This window comes from Tamandua tetradactyla, chromosome 9 (assembly GCF_023851605.1).
Source record: "Tamandua tetradactyla isolate mTamTet1 chromosome 9, mTamTet1.pri, whole genome shotgun sequence".
Lineage (NCBI taxonomy): Eukaryota > Metazoa > Chordata > Mammalia > Pilosa > Myrmecophagidae > Tamandua > Tamandua tetradactyla.
Window position 1 is genome coordinate 5,996,038 of NC_135335.1, and position 17,412 is coordinate 6,013,449.

General features: G+C 39.7%; 1 protein-coding gene across 9 annotated transcripts in view; it reads right to left on the reverse strand.

Annotated features, from left to right (window-relative positions):
• The window catches only part of PPP6R3 (protein phosphatase 6 regulatory subunit 3), a 201,272-nt gene that overhangs the window by 89,236 nt on the left and 94,624 nt on the right, over positions 1–17,412 (reverse strand). For 7 of the 9 annotated variants that reach the window (XM_077115457.1, XM_077115455.1, XM_077115454.1 and 4 more), the window contains one exon: positions 30–262. The exons of 1 other annotated variant lie outside the window; for it this stretch is intronic. In XM_077115457.1, coding sequence (XP_076971572.1) covers positions 30–256 — 227 coding nt within the window. In that variant the 5' untranslated portion in view covers positions 257–262. Of the gene's footprint in view, positions 1–29; positions 265–17,412 lie in introns of those variants that run through there. One more of the 9 variants, XM_077115460.1, reaches the window with a different exon arrangement.

Consider the following 17,412-nt stretch of genomic DNA (forward strand, 5'->3'; position numbering starts at 1 on the left):
ACCCTAAAGAGAATATTGAATTTTCTTACTTGTATCTGATCTTTTCATCCATGTCTTGAGGTGGTTCTTCTATAATGAATGAGACTAAATCTTCGAGACATTCTGCTTTTAACAGAAACTCTATAAGTTTGCGGTTCTGAGCTTTACATTCCTGTAAAACATCTTCCTCATCCATTAACTCCTTCAGTGTTACATCTTCTCTTTCTAGAAGTGTGTCTATGTGGGATGATGAATGAAGATCAAATTTCCAAAACATGCTGGTCTAAACAAAATGCAGAGAGTATTTTATAAAATTTCAACTTCACACATTAATTTTCCATAATTCAAGTTTCATTTCAGTTTTACAGTCTAAAATGCCAACTTGGCCTTTTAAGTAAAATAAGTTTCATACTGAATCTATAAAACACCTTTTTAATAAGCAAAATTGGCAGGAATTTTTTCCTTCCCAGAGAAAAATATTTTTATTGTTAACAAAAAGTTTTGATTTGAAAATGTTCAAAGCTAAAAGATGAGATGGTTTTGACTACAAAAGTTATTTTACCATACTATAACTAGAACTTTAATGTCAGGAGGTAACTCTTTCTTAAGGATAAAGACATCTTCTTGAAATGCAACCTTAGCAATAAATGATGAATAACGAGATATAAGTATCTAGAACTCTTTGGAATAAAATAACCACTACAAATCAGCACTTTCAGACGAAAGTATCAAAGTCATAAAATGGTAACCTGGGATGGAAACCTCTGTAATTCTTAATAAAGAAACTGAAATTCAGGACCCTAATTCTTTGAGGAATCAGAGAAACTGATTCTCCAGTAACTATGAAAAACATGTGACAATCACTTAAAATAATCACGTTTCTTCTCACTCCCTTGACAACTAAAACACAAAGTTTGTTTTCTCCAAGGCACGTGTTATCACTAGAACATGAACCACGGGCTCACTCTATATTCTGAAGGCTGCCATAATGAAACACTCTCAAAAGCCACTTTTTTTCTTTTTAAACTCTTTTTATTGTATAATATAACATATGTACAAAGCAAATAAATAAAAAAGCAATAGTTTTCAAAGCACTCTTCAAAAAGTGAAGAGTGCTACAGGATAGATGCCAGAGTTTGTCACGGGCTATCATACAATCCTCTTATATTTTTTCTTCTAGCTGCTCCAGAATATAGGAGGCTAGAGGGCTTACATACTTTTTTATCATCACAATCGACTTCTTTTTCCTTCTTTTTTTTTTGTGAACAATAATATATATACAAAAAAGCTATAAATTTCCAAGCACAGCACCGTAATTAGTTGTAGAACATATTTCAGACTTTGACATGGGTTACAATTTCACAACTTTAGGTTTTTTACTTCTAGCTGCTCTAAAATACTGGAGACTAAAAGAGATATCAATTTAATGATTCAGCATTCATATTCATTTGTTAAGTCCTATATTATAATTTTCTATATATAATTCTACCATGACCTTTGATCTTTCCATATCTCTCACTGGGGTAGTTTGGACTATGGCAAATCTAAATTTTTGATATTGGAAGGGTCTGTCACTAATATGGGGTAGGGACATGGAACTAGCTGATGTTCTGGAAGGGCTGGGCCCCTTAGGTTTCAGGACTTACATGGACCAGGGACCCATCTGGAGGTTGTAGGTTTCTGGCAAGTTAACTCTAGTGCATGGAACTCTTGTGGAATCTTATAAATTGCCCTAGGTATTCTTTAGGATTGGCTGAAATGGTCTTGGTTGGGGTTGGCAGGTTATGATAGGCAACTGAGGTCAAAGGCCACTTTTGATCAGTAAAATTTCAGGACTCGGGCATCCAACAGAGGTTCAAATGAGGAATAGCACCACAAAGAGGCTACAGTGATTCCCGAACTTAAGTATTAAGTGTCTGATAAGCAGAGTTTTAAGGACACAAAACAAATCAAAACAAAACAACAAACAAAAAACAAGCTCCTTAGAGAAAAAGTTTTAGATAAGAATAATATAAAATACGAAGGGTGGTAACCTGGGAAACCCCTGATACTATATCAAATATTAGGGGCACCCAAATCAATAGGCCATGCCCTTGATCTTCAAACTTGCTCTTGTGAAGTTTATGCATATAGCAGAGAAGCTTAGCCTTCCTATAGGTATGCCTCTTGTTGCTGAGATATGGCCTCACTCTCTCTAAGCCCAACTCTGCAAGTGAAATCACTGCCCTTCCCCCTAGGTGGGGCATGACATCCATGGGTGAAAGTTTCCCTGGCGGCAAGGGAGATGACTCCCAGGGATGAGTCTGGCCCTGGTACCATGGTTTATACAATACCATCCTGACCAAAAGGGGGAAAAGAAGGGTAACAAAGTATCAGTCGCAGAAGAGTTCAAATAGAGTCCAGAGGTTGCTCTTATGCAACCAGGACCATTCCAGTCAATCTTAAAGAACACCTAGAGCAATATATGAGATTCCACAAGGATTCCATGCACTAGCGCAACTTTTGAGAAACCTACAACCTCCAGACGGGTCCCCGGATCAGATAAGTCCTGAAACCTAGAGGGCCCAGTGCCTCTCTAGAACACCAAATAGTTCCATCTTCCTACCCCATATTAGAGACAGACCCTTCCTTCCACCATGAAAAAGTTAGAATGGCCATAGCCCAAACACCCCTAAAGAGAGGAATAGAAAGATCATAGGTGATGGTAGAGTTATACAGAGAAGATAGGGTTTAACAAATAAGTATGACTGCTGAATGCTGTATTGATATTTCTTTCACACTCCAGTATCCTAGAGCAGCTAGAAGTAAAAACTTAAAATTGTGGAACTGTAATCCATACCAAACTCTGAAATCTGTTCTACAACTAGTTGTTGTGATATACTTTGAAATTTATTGCTTTTATGTATATATGTTATTTAAAGAGGAGGAATATAACAGAAAAGACAGGATTTAACAAATGAGCATTATATTGATATTTCTTTTGGTTTCCAGTGTCCTGGAGCAACTAGAAGAAAAAACAAAAAATTGTGGAACTGTAACCCATACCAAACTTTAAAATCTGTTCTATAACTACTTGTTAAAATGTACTTGGAAATTTATTGCTTTTTTGTATATGTGTTATATTTCACAATAAAATAAAAACATTATTAAAAAAAGACATGATGTATACACCTCAAGTAAAAAACAATTTCCACAACTGCAATCTTAAAAAGTTAACTCATTAAACCCTCGACTTGTGCAAAAGCCTAATATTTAGGCATGATTAAATGAACCAGTGCACGCACAGAGCATGGAAGAGCTGCTAACCTAGAAAGCAAGGGTGGGGGTGTGGGGTCTAGAAACTGCCTCCAGACCAGATTCAGCCCACAGACTGAAAGCCAAGAATGTTTTCTACATCTTTAAAGGGTTGTTAATGGAGAAAGTAGGTGTCCCACAAAGGGACAACTGAACTATTTACTACCTGGCCCTTTACAGAAAATATTGTCCTCTGTTCAAGAAGAAATTCAATTCCCATTAAAACTTTCCTTTCTGCAGTCTCCAGAATGTGCGCAAATCTCTCCCCCGCAGGCATCACCACCTGGCAGGGCTGAGCAATCAGTGGGTGCTGTGCTATCTTCTCAATCCATCCTCCCTTTCTTGGGGAATTCAGATAGACCACACTTTCCAACTTCTCTGGCTGACAGGTATGGCCAAGTGATGAGGTTTTCTTCCATGGAATAAGAACCATAAAACCTCCATGCTCTTTCCCCTGTGCCTGGGTAGATGCTGATGACTTTAAAAAAAAAGGCCCTATCAGATGGTGAAGCCAAGAAATGGAAAGTGCCTGGTCCCCAAATCACCACATGGAAAAAAAGCGCAGGCCTGGACTGTGTCCAGAAGAGCGCCCTGCCCCAGACAAGGTGGCCTACCCTGATGGACACAAGTCTTCTGCTCCCCAGGGCCTGCTGAGTTTACTTAGAATACTTATTTTAAACATAAGATAAAAACAGGAAAAGGAGTTCTCTAGCAACTATCCATTAACATGCTTAACTCCTTTCACTTGCCTCTATTCTGAGTTAGATCAGCATTTTTCAATTTAGAACACTTTAAAATACAGATTTCCATAATAAATTTTCTTTATATTAGACTCCTTAAACAAACATTACATATTTTATCATTTGGCCAAACCACAAACTGACTGGAAGCCAATGGCACTGGTAAATGAGTTACGGCTGGCCCGGCCCTAGCGTGTACCCTGGGTCTATTTGTGCCTTTTGAAGTAGGAAGAAGCTGGGTAGGAAATAACAGTGCCAAAGTTTAACTAACTACTCAGGGTCCTGAGGCAAAATGGAGTCCTATTTTAAAAGATACTTTAGAAAATGAAAGGAGTTAAAGCTTCAACAAATCATTTTTAGTAAAAATAAATTCATATCCTATACTATTCTTGAACAGGATTTAGGGATAAGAGAAAATAAAATCTCCTCATAGTAAAACAGCAAATCAAATCAATAGCTTTTAAATCAATAAGACAAAGAGGGAGATGGCAAAAACGAAACTACACTCCATTTTTTTCAAATTTCTAGAGTTGTTTATGGATTGGATGAGGTAGTTTAAAAATAGGGTTTCCTCCATTTCAAATGGACAGAAATAACCATAGGAAGTTACTGTGAGAATAATTAAGAGTGCTGAACAGTAAGTGAATGCAATGGAAAGGGGAAGTTTAGAGCCGTATGCCATCAGAAGGAAAACTGGAGGTTAAAACTTGGAAATACATAACAGTGAATCTTGTGGTGGACAACATCAGTGATTAACTGTACAAATACAAAAAAGTTCTTTTATGAACTTGAACAAATGTATGACACTATTAGAGTTAATAATAAACAGAGGGATATACAGAGGAAAATGTACCTTTTGTAAACTATGGGCTATAATGATATATTTTAATCTTTCATCAAGAGTAACAAATGTTTTACACAAATACTATGGGTCAATAATAGGAGGGGATAAGGGATATGGGAGGATTTGGGGTTTTTAAATTTTATTTCTTTTCTGGAATAATGAAAATGTTCTAAAATTGTTCACTGGATTGTATGCACAATTATGTGAAGATACTGTGAGCTGGTGATTGTATACTTCAGATGGTTTGTATGGTGTGCGAATTTATCTCAATAAAACTGCATTAAAAAAAAAATGGAGTTTTCTCCAGAAGAGTTGACAATTGGATAAAGAGGTCACTGGGGAGCTAAGTGTTACTTAATGCCACAAGGAGATGATCTCTGCTATTTTCTTCTTTCACTATAATTTAAGATGAGTAAAATTTTTGCCTTATATGGACAGAAGAGGATCAAAGGATTCTTTTTTTTAAAAATAAATCCATTCACCTCCAACTAATTGCTTTAATTAAAGGCCTTCTGAAACTACTGAAATGCCTTTTTGAAGCAAAATATGGGGCATGGTATCTTTATTTCAAAGCATTTAAATAGTGACAATGTGTCTCTGGAAGAAAAGGTACCAACCTGTTGTTATGACACAGGAACAGGTTTGGTGATGTGGTTAAATCACTTTCCAGAGGTAGCACAAAGGAGTCAGTTCATCTGGAGAATGTGCCCAACCGTGGCTTATGTAAACCACCTATGACCTCCTGCTTGCATCAAATAAACAGCATTCTCTCCCAAACCTTTTAAAATTGCTAAAGATCTAAACAGATCTGGATTTCAGTTGCAGCTCCACTACTAGCTAGCCCTGAGGCCCAGTGAAGTGCTGGGGGGAAGCCAGAAAGAAAGCAGAGTTAAGGGCCCAGTACAAGAGATGGAGCTTGCAGGCCCTCGGGAAATGGGAGCTAGCACCCAACCACCACATTCACCAAGGAACCAGAGAACTTCAAACCAGCACTTTCAGAACTTTAACAAGAATAAAAATTGCCCAGGTGTCTTGTTTAAAGAAGATATTTCAGATTCTGGCTCAGGAGATCAGGAATCAGAGATTCTGCATTTTTAACAAATTTCTAGATGCTGTTGCTGCTCTGGGTTTAGACCAGTGCTGAGCGTGTGCAATTCACAAAGGAACAAGTGAGTGCCATTTTAGTCTATGTCTTCACAAAATGCAGTAAGTATACTCAAAATAATTATGTAACCATGAAAAAAAGAGTTTGAAAAGCATATTAATGCAAACATGGGGCTGTGTTATTTCAGAAACTCCTCTGGACAAGCTGATATTACAAGGTTTTCTTTCAACATAAGAGAAGAACTTATCCTATCATTTTCCAACAGGAGCCCAGAAAAAAACATGATAAACATCCAAAAAGATAAGTCATTAGAACTCTGAAGACAGAAACTGCTGGCTGTCCTACCCACATGCACTGTCAACTAGGGAAAGGCAAGGCAGAACACTTTGATGAATTTAAAATTCAAAACCTCCAATTATATGAACTCCCTCTGCTTAAACTTAGAATATTTGGCCATGCAGGATAAACTGTACTCTTCACAACCCCACGGCAATACACTGCTATCTACCGTGAAATATCTGTACCCAGTATCGGCTGGGCCATGGACAAACTGAATGCGAGTCTCTTTTCCCAAAACTGTGATGGATTTCAAGACAGTGACAGCACTAAACCAGGCACATCTGAGCTTGGGGCCTAGGTGACTGCTCATGCCCCAGGCCAGTGAAGCCGGCTCTACCTGTACTGTTTCTTAATTGACCCCACAGTAATTCTCAAGATTCCATATTTGAAGATGAGCAAACCCATCAGTGAAAATCCATACCAATACTCCAGACCTGTAATAAACATGCATAAGATATTTCTAATTTAAATAGCTGCAATCACCTAAACATGCAGCATGCAAATGGTACAAAAATGGGAAAGGCAGCTGATTCTAAGATAATACACATGGGAAAGACATTAGAATGATGATGAAATTTGTCTTAAAAACTTTTAATAATTAAAAAAAAATCTTTCAATACTATTTCTTCAGAATGTGCTACGAAGTGAATAAGCATAAGAAATAAAAATATACTTACACAAAAACATGCAAGCACACCCTGTCTAAAGGCCTCTCTTCTCGCCAGAAGCCACTGATAACACAATATTACCTACCATCTAGAGCCACACTAGTGCCACCTATCACCCATTACCACACTAGCTCCACTTATCACCCTAGTCAGTGCTGTCAAAAGGAATATTAGGCGAGCCATTTGAGATTTTAAATTTTCCATTAGCCACATCAAAAAGTAAAAAAAAAAGAGCTAATTTTAATTATTTTACTTAATCTGATATAGCAAAATATTATTTCAGCATGTAAGTATGTAAAAATTTACTGCCAGAATGCAATATACCAGAAACAGAATGGCTTTTAAAAAGGGGAATTTATTGAGTTGCAAGTTTACAGTTCTAAAGCTGTGAGAATGTCCCAATTAAAGCAAGTCTACAAAAATGTCCAAATTAAGGCACCAACAACCTTAACTCAAGAAAGGCTGATGAAGTTCAGGGTTTCTCTCTCACACTGGAAAGGCACATGGTAAACACAGCGAGTCAGCTAGCTTTCTCTTCAGGCTTCTCGTTTCACAAAGCTCCCCCAGGGATATTTTCCAAAGGTCTCTGGCTGCATGGACTCTAGTGGTTCTCATGGTTCTCTTGAGACTCTGTCTCTCACTCCAAAATGCTTTCTCTTTTAAAGGGTTCCAGCTAACTAGTCAAGACCCACCTGGATGGGTGGAGTTATATCTCCATCTAATCAAAAGTTAATAATACTCACAATTTGGGTAAGTCACATCTCCATGAGAACAAACAAGAAACTCCCAGCCCAGCAATACTGAATGAGGATTAAAGGACATGGCTTTTCTGGGGTCCATCACAGGAGGTACTAAGTCAGGGGGTCCATCACAGGAGGTACTAAGTCTCCAAAATCAGTTATGTAATTTACACTTATGACACAACTGAATTTGGACTGGCTACATTTCATGTGCTCCTAAAGTCACATATGACTCGTGGCTTCAGTCCTGGACATCACAGGTCTAATGATATTTCCTTTTTTTTTTTTTTTCTCGCATGGGCAGGCACTGGGAATTGAACTTGGGTAGAATTCTGTCACTGAGACACTGTTACACTGCCCACGTCTAATGATATTATTTCATCAATTATGGTTCAAATTTCCTCTTGGTTTTAAGAGAGCCTTTCCATCTCCACTCAAAAGTTAACAATGCTTTTCACATGACAGCCAATTCAGGGCTGGTAGGGAGAGGTTATAGGTCATGTTTTCCTTTTCTTTCAAAATATAAATATGGCTTTTTCTCCGCCGGCCCGCCGCGCGGCGCCCACGCCCCGCGGCAGCCGAGCCGCCCGCCATCCTTCTCCCCGCTCTTTCTCCGCCGGCCCGCCGCGCAGCGCCCACGCCCCGCGGCAGCCGAGCCGCCCGCCATCCTTCTCCCCCTCTTTCTCCGCCGGCCCGCCGCGCGGCGCCCACGCCCCGCGGCAGCCGAGCCGCCCGCCATCCTTCTCCCCTCTCTTTCTCCGCCGGCCCGCCGCGCGGCGCCCACGCCCCGCGGCAGCCGAGCCGCCCGCCATCCTTCTCCCCTCTCTTTCTCCACCGGCTCGCCGCGCGGCGCCCACGCCCCGCAGCAGACGAGCCGCCCGCCATCCTTCTCCCCCTCCTCCCCCTCCTGCTCCGGCTGCTCTCCAACCACCACGGTGCCCTCTTCCCCCGCCTTCACCGTGCTCCTCCGCCACCAGCCTCGACAGCCTTGCCGCCCTCACCTTTCCTCCTCCAGAACAGCTACTGGGGGAGTGGAGATAATACAGAGCAGCTCCCGGAGCCACGAGGGCGATCAAAGGGACAGTGTACCCCATCCTGGAACGGCTGACTATCTGGGAGAACCAGCTCCGGTGAGATCACCAAGGGGCACGGGCTTTCCTGGGTGGGACGGCAAGCGACTGGAGTCCCTTCCTTCCACCTTCCCGGGCCAGCTGGTAGAATTGGACAGGCGGTCTCCTTAGGCCGCGGCGGCTGGTGCCCCCACCACACGAGGCCCCCCGGAACAACTGAGATAGTTGGGTCAGAAATCCCCAGACTGCGGAGAACAGTGACCGGGGGATCCCTTCCAAACACGTGACTCCCCCGTCGGCTAGGAACAGTGCACTCTCCCGGGCTGCGACAGCTGGCGCCCTCCCACCACGCTTGGTGCCCCGGGCCGACTGGCTAATTTGGCCGGACGCTCTCCTGTGCTGCGACGGCCGGCGACCCTCCCCGTTTGGAACCCCGGGCCGGCTGGCATTCTTCCAAGACGCTTCGGCTGCCGAACCTCCCCTACGGCGAGAGTTTTCCAGAGTTGAGGGACCCACAGCAACTTTCGCTGGTGGAACCCACAGACAGGCGTGTGCCACGGGCGCCACCTACTGGGCAGGATAGGAAGAACAGAACCCAGAGATTGCACAGAAAAATCTTTCAACCTGTGGGGTCGAACACCCGGGGAAATCTGACTAAATGCCCAGACGCCAGCAGAAGATAACGGATCACGCTCAGAAAACTGAACATATGGCCCAGTCAAACGAAGAAACCAATAGTTCAAATGAGATACAGGAGCTGAAACAACTAATGCTGAATATACGAACAGAAATGGAAAACCTCTTCAAAAACGAAATCGATAAATTGAGGGAGGACATGAAGAAGACATGGGCTGAACATAAAGAAGAAATAGAATAACTGAAAAAACAAATCACAGAACTTATGGAAGTGAAAGATAAAGTAGAAAAGATGGAAAAAACAATGGATACCTACAATGACAGATTTAAAGAAACAGAAGATAGAATTAGTGATTTGGAGGATGAAACATCTGAATTCCAAAAAGAAACAGAAACTATCCGGAAAAGAATGGAAAAATTTGAACAAGGTATCAGGGAACTCAAGGACAATGTGAACCGTACAAATATACGTGTAGTGGGTATCCCAGAAGGAGAAGAGAAGGGAAAAGGAGGAGAAAAACTAATGGAAGAAATTATCACTGAAAATTTCCCAACTCTTATGAAAGACCTAAAATTACAGATCCAAGAAGTGCAGCGCACCCCAAAGAGATTAGACACAAATAGGCGTTCCCCAAGACACTTACTAGTTAGAATGTCAGAGGTCAAAGAGAAAGAGAGGATCTTGAAGGCAGCGAGAGAAAAACAATCCGTCACATACAAGGGAAACCCAATAAGACTATGTGTAGATTTCTCAGCAGAAACCATGGAAGCTAGAAGACAGTGGGATGATATATTTAAGTTACTAAAAGAGAAAAACTGCCAGCCAAGACTCCTATATCCAGCAAAATTGTCCTTCGAAAATGAGGGAGAAATTAAAACATTCTCAGACAAAAAGTCACTAAGAGAATTTGTGACCAAGAGACCAGCTCTGCAAGAAATACTAAAGGAAGCACTAGAGTCAGATACAAAAAGTCAGAAGAGAGAGACATGGAGAAAAGTGTAGAAAGAAGGAAAGTCAGATATGATATATATAATACAAAAGGCAAAATGGTAGAGGAAAATATTATCCAAACAGTAATAACTCTAAATGTCAATGGACTGAATTCCCCAATTAAAAGACATAGACTGGCAGAATGGATTAAAAAACAGGATCCTTCTATATGCTGTCTACAGGAAACACATCTTAGACCCAAAGATAAATATAGGTTGAAAGTGAAAGGTTGGGAAAAGATATTTCATGCAAACAACAACCAGAAAAGAGCAGGAGTGGCTATACTAATATCCAACAAATTAGACTTCAAATGTAAAACAGTTAAGAGACAAAGAAGGACACTATATACTATTAAAAGGAACAATTAAGCAAGAAGACATAACAATCATAAATATTTACGCACCGAACCAGAATGCCCCAAAATACGTGAGGAATACACTGCAAACACTGAAAAGGGAAATAGACACATATACCATAATAGTTGGAGACTTCAATTCACCACTCTCATCAATGGACAGAACATCTACACAGAGGATCAATAAAGAAATAGAGAACCTGAATATTACTATAAATGAACTTGACTTAACAGACATTTATAGGACATTACATCCCACAACAGCAGGATACACCTTTTTTTCAAGTGCTCATGGATCATTCTCAAAGATAGACCATATGCTGGGTCACAAAGCAAGTCTTAACAAATTTAAAAAGATTGAAATCATACACAACACTTTCTTGGATCATAAAGGAATGAAGTTGGAAATCAATAATAGGCGGAGTGCCAGAAAATTCATAAATACATGGAGGCTCAACAACACACTCTTAAACAACAAGTGGGTCAAAGAAGAAATTGCAAGAGAAATTAGTAAATACCTAGAGGCAAATGAAAATGAAGACACAACATATCAAAACTTATGGGACGCAGCAAAGGCAGTGTTAAGAGGGAAATTTATTGCCCTAAATGCCTCTATCAGAAAAGAAGAAAAGGCAAAAATGCAGGAATTAACTGTCCACTTGGAAGAACTGGAGAAAGAACAGCAAACTAATCCCAAAGCAAGCAAAAGGAAAGAAATAACAAAGATTAGAGCAGAAATAAATGAAATTGAAAACAATAGAGAAAATCAATAAGACCAGAAGTTGGTTCTATGAGAAAATCAACAAGATTGATGGGCCCTTAGCAAGATTGACAAAAAGAAGAAGAGAGAGGATGCAAATAAATAAGATTAGAAATGAAAGAGGAGACATAACTACTGACCTCACAGAAATAAAGGAGGTAATAACAGGATACTATGAACAACTTTATGCTAATAAATACAACAATTTAGAAGAAATGGACGGGTTCCTGGAAAGACATGAACAACCAACTTTGACTCAAGAAGAAATAGACAACCTCAACAAACCAATCACAAGTAAAGAGATTGAATTAGTTATTCAAAAGCTCCCTAAAAAGAAAACTCCAGGACCAGACGGCTTCACATGTGAATTCTATCAAACATTCCAGAAAGAATTAGTACCTACTCTCCTCAAACTCTTCAACATAATCGAAGTGGAGGGAAAACTACCTAATTCATTCTATGAAGCCAACATCACCCTCATACCAAAACCAGGCAAAGATATTACAAAAAAAGAAAACTACAGACCAATCTCTCTAATGAATACAGATGCAAAAATCCTCAATAAAATTCTAGCAAATAGTATCCAACAACACATTAAAAGAATTATACATCATGACCAAGTAGGATTCATCCCAGGTATGCAAGGATGGTTCAACATAAGAAAATCAATTAATGTAATACACCATATCAACAAATCAAAGCAGAAAAATCACATGATCATCTCAATTGATGCAGAGAAGGCATTCGACAAGATTCAACATCCTTTCCTGTTGAAAACACTTCAAAAGATAGGAATACAAGGGAACTTCCTTAAAATGATACAGGGAATATATGAAAAACCCACAGCTAATATCATCCTCAATGGGGAAAAATGGAAAACTTTCCCCCTAAGATCAGGAACAAGACAAGGATGTCCACTATCACCACTATTATTCAACATTGTGTTGGAAGTTCTAGCCAGAGCAATTAGGCAAGAAAAAGAAATACAAGGCATCAAAATTGAAAAGGAAGAAGTAAAACTATCACTGTTTGCAGACGATATGATACTATATGTAGAAAACCCAGAAAAATCCACAACAAAATTACTAGAGCTAATAAATGAGTACAGCAAAGTAGCAGGCTACAAGAGCAACATTCAAAAATCTGTAGCTTTTCTATACACTAGTAATGAACAAGTTGAGGCGGAAATCAAGAAACGAATCCCATTTACAATCGCAACTAAAAGAATAAAATACCTAGGAATAAATTTAACCAAAGAGACAAAAAACCTATATAAAGAAAACTACAAAAAACTGCTAAAAGAAATCACAGAAGACCTAAATAGATGGAAGGGCATACCGTGTTCATGGATTGGAAGACTAAATATAGTTAAGATGTCAATCCTACCTAAATTGATTTACAGATTCAATGCAATACCAATCAAAATCCCAACAACTTATTTTTCAGAAATAGAAAAACCAATAAGCAAATTTATCTGGAAGGGCAGGGTACCCCGAATTGCTAAAAACATCTTGAGGAAAAAAAACGAAGCTGGAGGTCTCGCACTGCCTGACTTTAAGGCATATTATGAAGCCACAGTGGTCAAAACAGCATGGTATTGGCATAAAGATAGATATATCGACCAATGGAATCGAATAGAGTGCTCAGATATAGACCCTCTCATCTATGGACATTTGATCTTTGATAAGGCAGTCAAGCCAACTCACCTGGGACAGAACAATCTCTTCAATAAATGGTGCCTAGAGAACTGGATATCCATATGCAAAAGAATGAAAGAAGACCCATCTCTCACACCCTATACAAAAGTTAACTCAAAATGGATCAAAGATCTAAACATTAGGTATAAGACCATAAAACAGTTAGAGGAAAATGTTGGGAGATATCTTATGGATCTTACAACTGGAGGTGGTTTTATGGACCTTAAACCTAAAGCAAGAGCACTGAAGAAGGAAATAAATAAATGGGAGCTCCTCAAAATTAAACACTTTTGTGCATCAGAGAACTTCATCAAGAAAGTAGAAAGACAGCCTACACAATGGGAGACAATATTTGGAAACGACATATCAGATAAAGGTCTAGTATCCAGAATTTATAAAGAGATTATTCAACTCAACAACAAAAAGACAGCCAACCCAATTACAAAATGGGAAAAAGACTTAAACAGACACCTACCAGAAGAAGAAATACGGATGGCCAAGAGGCACATGAAGAGATGCTCAATGTCCCTGGCCATTAGAGAAATGCAAATCAAAACCACAATGAGATATCATCTCACACCCACCAGAATGGCCATTATCAACAAAACAGAAAATGACAAGTGCTGGAGAGGATGCGGAGAAAGAGGCACACTTATCCACTGTTGGTGGGAATGTCAAAGGGTGCAACCACTGTGGAAGGCAGTTTGGCGGTTCCTCAAAAAGCTGAATATAGAATTGCCATACGACCCAGCAATACCATTGCTAGGTATCTACTCAAAGGACTTAAGGGCAAAGACACAAACGGACATTTGCACACCAATGTTTATAGCAGCGTTATTTACAATTTCAAAGAGATGGAAACAGCCAAAATCTCCATCAACAGAAGAGTGGCTAAACAAACTGTGGTATATACATACGATGGAATATTATGCAGCTTTAAGACAAGATAAACTTATGAACCATGTAATAACATGGATGGACCTAGAGAATATTATGCTGAGTGAATCCAGCCAAAAACTAAAGGACAAATACTGTATGGTCCCACTTGTGGAGAGCCGCCTCCCGGGTCTGGCCTAGTGGACACGCTGCGGCCTGCTCTAGAGTTCCCCCCGCCCATCGAGTGAGTCAAGATGGCGCCCGCATCCTGTTTCCGCGTATGACGCACGCGCCCACCAACCCTGTCTTCCAATCACCTCTGTATACGTGGCACTAACCTATTGGGTTTGGGCACAGTATATAAGAGGTTACCCGGACAGGGTGGGTGGAGACGACCCACAGGGAGCCGTACCTGACGGCCGCATAGAGGTTGTCCCCCCGCGGGATATTTCGCCCGCGCGGAATCTGCCTGAGAGTATGCAAGCTTGACTCCAGTAAAAGCCTGTGCTTACGACCGCCGTGTGTCTCGAACCCGTTTTTACCGCCCGAGTCGTTTTGTTTGTGCCCGTCTCTCTCCCCCTGTTCCCTCCGCCGGCCGGGGATCAGAAGCTGAGCGAGACGGCGCCGGACACCCACTGATGTGAACGGACATCCGAGAATAAACTTGAAATATGTCATTGGTAACAGAGTTCAGCAGGAGTTAGAAACAGGGTAAGACAATGGGTAATTGAAGCTGAAGGGATACAGACTGTCCAACAGGACTAGATACAAAAACTCAAAAATGGACAGCACAATAATACCTAATTGTAAAGTAATCATGTTAAAATACTGAATGAAGCTGCATCTGAGCTATAGGGTTTTTTTTGTTTTTGTTTGCTTGTTGGTTTGTTTGTTGTTGTTGTTTTTTACTATTACTACTACTTTTATTTCTTTTCTTTATATTAACATTTTATATCTTTTTCTGTTGTGTTGCTAGTTCCTCTAAACCGATGCAAATGTACTAAGAAACAATGATCATGCATCTATGTGATGATGTTAAGAATTACTGAGTGCATATGTAGAATGGTATGATTTCTAAATGTTGTGTTAATTTCTTTTTTTTTTTCTTTCCGTTAATAAAAAAAAATAAAAAAATTAAAAAAAACAGAAAAAAATATATAAATATGCACGATAAAACATGCATATTCTTATCTTACAACTGAAGCTCACATTACTCAACTGAAAATGGTAGATCACAAAAAACTAGAAAGCTTTTAGTCTCTAAAATCAAGGAATATTTGTAGCAATAAGGGGAAGTTTTCAAATTCCTCATACTGAAATAAGGCAGAGGCTAGATCTTGAATCAATAGGGCCACAGGTGGCTCACTGCTGATTTAGCTATAACTACCCAATTTAAAAACAGGTGTGTAAGTCCCTTCAGGGACAGGAGAAAAAATATGAAGCTAATAAGCTTTATCACCAGGGAAACCCCTGATACTATCTCAAATATTAGAGACTCCCCAGTCAATAGACCAAAACAAACCCTTGATCTTGAGGCTTGCCCTTGTTAAGCTTAGTCTAGAGTGGAGAACCTAAGCCTACCTATAATTATGCCTAAGAGTTACTTCCAGAAAACCTCTTTTGTTGCTCAGATGTGGCCTCTCTTTCTCTAAGTCCAACTCTGCAAGAAAATCATTTCCCTCCCTACTATTTGGGACGTGACATCCAGGGGTGAAAAGTCTCCTAGGCAAAGAGGGACAATGACTCCCAGGGATGATCCTTACCTTGTCACCAAGGGATCGACAATGCCTTCTTGACCAAAAGACGGAAAGGAAATGTAACAAATTAAGTATCACTGGCTAAGAAAGTCCAAATAGAGTTGAAAGACTATTCTGGAGGCTACTCTTATGCAAGCTTCAACTACAACAGTGCTAATTACTATGGTTTGCCAGCCCCCAACCAAAAACATTCCTGTTAACCCTAAAGACACCTACAGTGCTATATGAAATTCTATAACAGTTTCACATACTAAGATTACTTTCCAGAAACTTACAACCTCCAGATGGGTTCCTAGCCCAGATAAGTCCTGAAACCCAGAGGGGCCAGTCTCTCCTAGAACATCAACTAGTTCTATCCTCCATCCCCTATTATCGACATTGCTTTCCAATTTGAAAAAGTTAGAAAAGGCAGAGCCCAAATACCCATAAAGACTGAGAGAAGGATCAAAGGAGGAGGAGTTCCAACAGGGAAGACAGGATTTAACAAATGAATATGACTACAAAATCATCATACTGATATTTCTTTTAGTCTCCAGTGTCTTGGAGCAGAAGGAAAAACGAAAACTGTGGAACAGTAACCTATAACAAACTCTGAAATCTGCTCTATAACCACTTGTTACAAAGTAAATTGAAATTTATTACTTTTGTCTACATGTTATATTTCATGATAAAAAGTTTTTTAAAAACAACAACAAAAGGAAACAAGTACATGTCCCTGGGAATTTATTTCATGTCAGAAGATGATTCAAAAAGTCTATACTGGCATAAGGACAAATAGACCAATGGAATCGAACTGAGGGCTCAGAAATCAACCTTCACATTTATAGTCAACTGATTTTTGACAAGGGGCAAAGACTATTCAAGCCAGCAGGAACACAGCCATAGCTGGTTTTACTGTGCTTCGCAGATATTACATTTATTACAATGAAGGTTTATGGTACTCCTGCATACACCAAGTCTGTTGGCACCATTTGTCTAACACCAGATGCTCAACTTTGTGTCTCTGTATCACATTTTAATTATGTACTTTTTCTTTAGACATAATGTTGACACACACTTAACAGACTAAACTACAGTGTAAGCATAACTTTTATATGCACCGAGAGGCCAAAATATTTCTGTGTATTGCTTTATTGCAATATTTGCTTTACTGTGGTAGCCTGGAACCAAACCCACAGTATCTCCAAGGCATATCTGTAGTTTCTTCAAAAAATGGTGCTGGGAAAACTAGATTTCCATTTACAAAAGAATGAAGGTGGACCCCTACCTCATATCATATACAAGAATCAACTGAAAAACGGATCAAAGGCCCATATAAAAGAGCCAGAACTATTTAAAAATGTAGGGAAGCATCTTCAGGACCTTGTGTTAGGCAATGGTTTATTGGACTTTACACCCAAGGCACAAGCAACAAAAGAAAAAAAAATAAGTGGGACATAATCAAAATTATAAACTTTTGTGCCTTAAAGTTAGACTTTATCATGGAAATAAAATGAGAACCTATACAATGGGAGAAAATATTTAATATCCAGAATATATAAAGAAATCCTTCAACTCAACA